The sequence below is a fragment of the Hippoglossus stenolepis genome, chromosome 7, assembly GCF_022539355.2.
Source record: "Hippoglossus stenolepis isolate QCI-W04-F060 chromosome 7, HSTE1.2, whole genome shotgun sequence".
Lineage (NCBI taxonomy): Eukaryota > Metazoa > Chordata > Actinopteri > Pleuronectiformes > Pleuronectidae > Hippoglossus > Hippoglossus stenolepis.
In genome coordinates this window covers 12,089,082-12,095,355 of record NC_061489.1, presented here as the reverse complement: position 1 = coordinate 12,095,355, position 6,274 = coordinate 12,089,082, and the positions used below count along the sequence as shown (strand labels likewise).

The window sequence follows — 6,274 nt, the reverse complement described above, 5'->3', positions numbered from 1 at the left end:
CCATCTCTGTCTTAGTGAAACCTCAATGTTGAAATTGTTCCTGCACTAATTGAGGGTGATCTACTTGCAGAAATAGAAGATAATGCTATGACAATGGCCTCAGCAGATTTTTAAGCAATTTGAAGAACAAAGAAATCCTGTCTAATGAGAAATAAACATTCAAATCAAACTCAATCCCTTTTCCATTTTAAAGAGCCGTTTTGGAACTAATGAACTGAATAATGCAGTCACCATTACAATCCTTTCGCTGTCCACTCAACTAAAAGTGGATCACCTTAACCGACCCAAGTCTCATTAATCCGCCTGCTTTAGTTAAGCGTATTGCAGACAGTAAACATGCACTCATCCTTTCTCATCTTACTTAACCGCCAGAGCTCAGGCGTGCCTCGAAGCTTTGTTTTCCTGAACGCCTCGACAATTCAGATTTCACTGAAACAATAAATCAAACACCAACAGCGACTAACGTTTTACAGGCTGCAAACATGCATTCAGCCTTGTTTGGGTTGTAAAACATTTAGAGACAAACCGCAGAGGAAATGAGCTCTAAATGTTGCTGCAGTGAGGTTGTAATGAGACTTGGTGGAGTTCAACACATCTGTCACCGGCAACACCCATAAAGGTCAAGGGAATTTTTCAGAGTAAGCAGCACGCAGATTTTTTTTAAAGGCCCTGCCACTGATTGAACTTGTGGGTGTCTGCTCAAGTGAATGATGACCCTGAAGACCGGGTCGGTATAGACCATTAACTCTGAATGTACAGAAGGAAAAAAAACACATAGGCTTTAAAAGAATGGCACACACACTCTGGGTAACATGGAGCAGAGCTGGAGGGCTGTGTCCATCTAGTGTTCAGACATGGTAACTGAAAGACAATGAACTATATTACAGTAAAGCAAGCTACAGGAACAAAAGTGTAGTTTGCGTAGCTTAAAATATCAGTGGGTGTCTGTAATCGTGACTCATTTCACACACACACTTCAGTTTAATCTTCCATTTTTACTATGCCTGTGAAACAATGAGATCATCGTGTCTGATACAAGAACTCTTCTGTCAAGTGACAAACCAGCAGAGGAAAATGGTTTTAACCACCATTTTATTTGGCATAATTTAAAATCATCTCACTGTTAGTTCATTTATACAAATATGCTTTTGTTATATATAAAACAATTACAAACAGATTTCTACAAATCAAGTTCCCAGTGTAAAAGCGCAGTACCACGCACACGATAGCATACAGCTCCGGGACACAGACATACAGAGCCCACAGGTGTATGTTCCACTTCAACAGCATTATCTGAGTGAAATCAGGACATGGCAAAAAAAACACGCTCACCACAGTTGACAGTTTGACATATTGTGCACTTACATTCAACCCTCCACACACCGATCTGGGAAATTTTCACACATCTTTAGGCAGATCTCAAACCGCATCGCTGCTATTACACAAACCCTCCCGCTCGTGTTGCGCTTCGGTTATTCTGGACTTTACACAGGCCACGATCTAAGGTTGACTTATAATACACCCCGCACGAGTGAGTAAATGAAAATAACTATTTTTAAAAGGGCTGCTTTTATTACTGGCAGCTGTAAGCACAAATGAGCAACCAATCTTTACTTAAAAACAAATATTTTGTAAAATGTATAAAAATCCTCAGATGTGACAAGGCACGTTCCACCGGCACAGCTCCTGCTAACCATATGTGCAAGTTGTGCTTGTGCTTTGCCCTCACTGCACCATGCAATGCAGGGATGTAAACCACAATCTTTTAAAGGGATGTGGGTCATGAGCGCTCTGTTCAAAAAGAAACGTGCACAAAGACTTGCCGCACAAGATGTCAGTTTAGCACCTGTGTCTTACAAAGAGTGCCGTAGATGGGAACTAAGTCAGAGAGCTTGTGAATGTTTTCATAAATGAAACCCAGGGTTGGTTGGACCTGTATTTAAAAAAGGTCTTGTGGCACTTGTTATCGCTGTAATGACCACCTTTGGGTTTGACTAGGGAGCACTGCTAAGGTCTTTGGTTTAGATAAGGCACCTGACCAAATAAAATGCTCCTTCCATACTGTAACTTCACTGCTGTTACATGGTTAACAAGGCAGCTATGACACTGATTATTCCAAGATGAAATGATATTCACCTAATCGAGACAATAAAGGTAAAGAAGTATAAAGCCTAGGATAAGCCAGTTAAGAGATATTCTGGAATGATATGTTACACTAAATCAATTAGGCAGTGGTAATAGTCTGCTGACCTTAAATGTCAGGCAATCACTGAAAATTATGAAGTTGTGGTTTATCAAATCGGAGTATTAAGTACAAAATCTTAATGATGAAATAAACATTACAAAAAAATATATTCCACTTTGGCCATTACCACACTCAAAGGTTAAAAACATTTGAGGGAAAAAAAATCATTTACAGAGTAAATTAAACATAATTAGACAAAATAAAGTCTCTTTGACACCACCCTGGCAAAAAGTCACTCTTAGGCATGTTTTTAAATGGCACTGTGTGTGAGCATTAAGAGTTAAGACGAAGACAGAGGAGAGCTGTACTACAACCTGACTTCCGGATGATGGAAGCCCAATAAATCCAGTACCGGTGTGGCTTAATTTGGCAGAGGCCATATGACACCTGCTCCTCGATTACTGTTGGGGGGGGAAATGGTTGGCTGCTTCTAATGGTCCGGTTTATCATCAGAGGCCTACTGGCTCTTCCATGCGTGACAGTGACAGAGCAGTGCGAGGGGCTGGAGGGGCAGCCTGCCAGACAGCTCTAACATGCCAGACTGAACACAAGGGGAACTGCAGCTCAGCAGTTTAACCTCTACTATGTGGGTATTGGTTTAGGGGTACTGGCATTTGTCCAGGAATCATTGCACCTTTTCTGGACTCAAGCTGCTTGAAATGAAAACGTGTTCACCTGCTGCTTGTCTGTTTATTGCATCTAAATAGGCAAGTCAAAGCATTTGGATGGTGACGTCGCTTGAGACTCATGAGATGCAACCTAGGTGAGACTATGAGGTAGTCATTATTTCTCCACCTGAACAAAGGCAGATCTCTTCTCTCCAGTCAAACAGGGTAGCTTGGTTGGTTGGTTTGGATGTTATTATGGCTTGTGACAACCACTATCAGCATTTTATAAAGCAAAGCAGAGTATCTATAAATCTAGAACAGATGTAAAATTGGGGGAAAAAAGTGTAAATATAAAAAGTTAAAATGTAAGAAAAATAGAGGAGATTCAGTCGGTTGCCCTCATTTTGGCATAGTCACTTTGGTGATGATGGCAACGGAGAGAAGTCCTCCAGGAGATGAGTAAGGAAGAGAGCAGTAACAGAGTAGCTGAACAAAGTCTGAACTGCTGGAAGGGGCATGGAGGCAGCCAGATGATGCCCTTCGTTCCTCAGCCTTCCTTTGCATCTGTGGATCTCCATCATTTATCGACACAGTCCAAAAGTGGGAACCATTTATTACAACAGCACGCACTTCTTGGGGTTCTTTTTCGTTACTGGGTACAACACTGCCCTCACAGCGTCGGCAAACACCTCCCTGACTCCATCCTGCTGCAGAGCTGAACACTCCATGTATTTAACAGCCCCGATCTGCTTGGCGAGGGCGTTACCCTGCTGCTGGGTGGTTGGGGCCAGGCCCTGCTCCTTCAGCTTCTTCACCGTTTCTGCATCGGCCCTCAGGTCCTTCTTGGTGCCCACAAGCAGGATGGGCACATTCGGGCAGTGGTGAGACACCTCGGGGTGCCACTTGTGCCTGACGTTGGCGTGGGAGGATGGGCTGCCGATGGAGAAGCAGATGATGAAGACGTTGGTCTGGGGGTAGGAGAGGGTGCGCAGGCGGTCGTACTCCTCTTGGCCTGCCGTGTCCCACAAATTGAGGCTGACGGTGCGGCCATCCACGCTCATCTGAGCGCTGTAGTTGTCGAATACTGTGGGGATGTACTCTTCCGGGAAGGCATTGGTGGTGTAAGAGATGAGTAGACAGGTTTTACCCACTGCCCCGTCACCCACAACCACACACTTAATGGTCTGCATCCTGCCTACGACCACTGGGGCTGCAGCACCTGACAACAGAACACAGGGCACCTGGGTAAAATCTAGTTCCACCACTCAAAGCTCCGAGAGGCTGATGAAGACGTCACATCAACACTGATAAGCGACATGATTATTATACTTTGAAGTACAGATGTAAAAGAACCGACGAGTGACTCAGTGAAATCACTCTGGGCACCAATGCAGCTTATCACCCAGTTAGCAGACAAGCTAACCGCCACCGACATTAGCTCATCGTCGGTAAGTAACGGTACATGGTCTAACTTTGGCGACTATTTCGGCCGTTCACTTATAAACAAGGTCTAGAAAGTTAACATAACTTCAACCATGACGAGAGATAACGAGCGAAGCAGGCGGACTCAGTGCCGTTCTGGTATGTATTACTTCGCACTGTTCACCTATGATACTAGGCGTTCCCCTACTAACTAGCGTCAAGCTAAGGAACTAGCGCGTTTGGTGGCTAGCAACCTAGCTAGTTAGCAAACAAGCTGGAAGTTTTCCTTGCGAGCCGCTTCTAAAGACGGTCTGTTCCTCACCCCGCAACTCGCACAAGTTACTTCAAAAATCACGCCATGGTCCAACATATGTCTCAGCGGCAGTTCTTTGCTGTAAGAGTGAAATCTGGAGGATTGTGGGACTTACCGCCACTTGGCTTTCGATCTCTTTTTGCCTGGTATAGTCAATCACAGCCGCATCCGGGGAGCTGTCCATTACGTAAAAAACGACGTGCGGCAGCAATGCACGCCGGGAGTTGTAGTTTCATTTTGCCACCGACGGTTATCGGACACTGGGTGGCGTCGTTACGCTGTTCCTCTGATTCCTCGAAACTCCTTGAGACATGAATAGAGTTAAAGCACAGATACAATGTTCTACTGCACGTGAGTCAGAACAACAGCCTGCCTACAGCAAAAATACAAAGTACACAGTTAAACAAAGCACAGTCAGGTGCACAGTATTTGAATAAAAATACAAGGCAAGTAGTGTGATCGTCTTATAGTACAGGGGGCACAGTGCAAAGTATTACTCATTTAGTCCAGTATGATCTGGAGATGGAAAAGTCTGATGGCTGTCGGCAGGAATGGCCTCCTGTACCATGAAGCGCAAACGTAAAAATACTCCATTGAAAGTCAAAGTCCTGCAATCATAACTGCAAATAAGTAGAAGTATATAAGTATCAGTAGAGGTATCATAAGCATAATCCAATTAGACGCTAAAGTAAAAGTACAGTATAATACAGTGTTGTGCTTTAGGATAAACTGAGCAGTTTTAGCTGGTCCAAGTGCAGGTTATTTTTACTGTTCAATCCACTGGTGGAAGCGGACACGTCATATTTGTTGATCAAATATTTTCTAAGTAGAATCTTAATCTGCAAACGCACAACTGGTAAATGAATGAGAGAGAAAAAGATGTATGATACTGATGAAACACATTATACTGAAATCCCTACTTTTAATAAAAAGTAGCAGGAAATGAAAATACAAAAGTACACGTACATCAAAACTGAACTTAAGTAAATGTACTTTAAAGATACAGATACCTCTGCTATCCTCCTACATATGCATGTACATGGCATATGTACATGTCCTCACACAGTTGCACCTTTAAATTAGGACATATTAAACTGCCAGATTTATGAATGGAGAGTGATGTGATATTTTCCCCTGCCACTGACAGCATTTATTTCCTCCAGTAATTACAACAGATTATACCAGACAACTTTTCCATGAGAGTAATCCCTTCAGCCACCATAATTAGCATTTAAGATTACATTACATCTTGTGTCAAATATTGAGAAGGGTGTCCCTAAACGTTTCTCACTTCCAGTCTCCCACTTTAAATCCAGTCAATGTCACAGCAAATGAGGGAGGCTTGTCCTGGGTTTTATCTGCCGGTCAAGATTTCAAGAGTTGTCTGAATGCCTGCTGGACAACTATAGACTTGTTACTTTGTCCGAACCCTTTCTCTTGAACTTGGGACTTTCTTACAATTAAATGCCACCGACAACACTTTAAGTATACAAACAGGCCGTAAAGCAACCCTGTCCCCCGTCTTCTGGGCCTCGTCCTCTCTGTGGTCAGCTCTGGTCTTAAAGCCCATACATCATTTATTGACCTTCAGACGCGACATTATTCTCACTGAGCTTGCTGCTTTCAGATCAATGCAGAATACACGAAGGCAGCTAAAGAAGGGGGATCACTTTAGACGACTCCATC

The 6,274-nt window shown here is 43.4% G+C and overlaps 1 protein-coding gene across 1 annotated transcript; it reads right to left on the bottom strand.

The window, feature by feature from the left end:
* Positions 1-1,075: 1,075 nt before the first annotated feature.
* On the bottom strand, positions 1,076-4,785 carry rhogd (ras homolog gene family, member Gd). The gene is made up of 2 exons (XM_035161442.2): positions 4,704-4,785; positions 1,076-4,072 (listed from the first exon to the last, which is right to left on the bottom strand). The coding sequence occupies exon 2, from the start codon at positions 4,041-4,043 to the stop codon at positions 3,468-3,470; it is 576 nt and encodes a 191-aa protein (XP_035017333.1). The 5' UTR covers positions 4,044-4,072; positions 4,704-4,785; the 3' UTR covers positions 1,076-3,467.
* Positions 4,786-6,274: the final 1,489 nt, after the last annotated feature.

Coding starts and splice junctions, on each gene's coding strand:
- rhogd (XM_035161442.2), bottom strand. CDS start 4,043: ATGCAGACCATTAAGTGTGTGGTTGTGGGTGACGGGGCAGTGGGTAAA.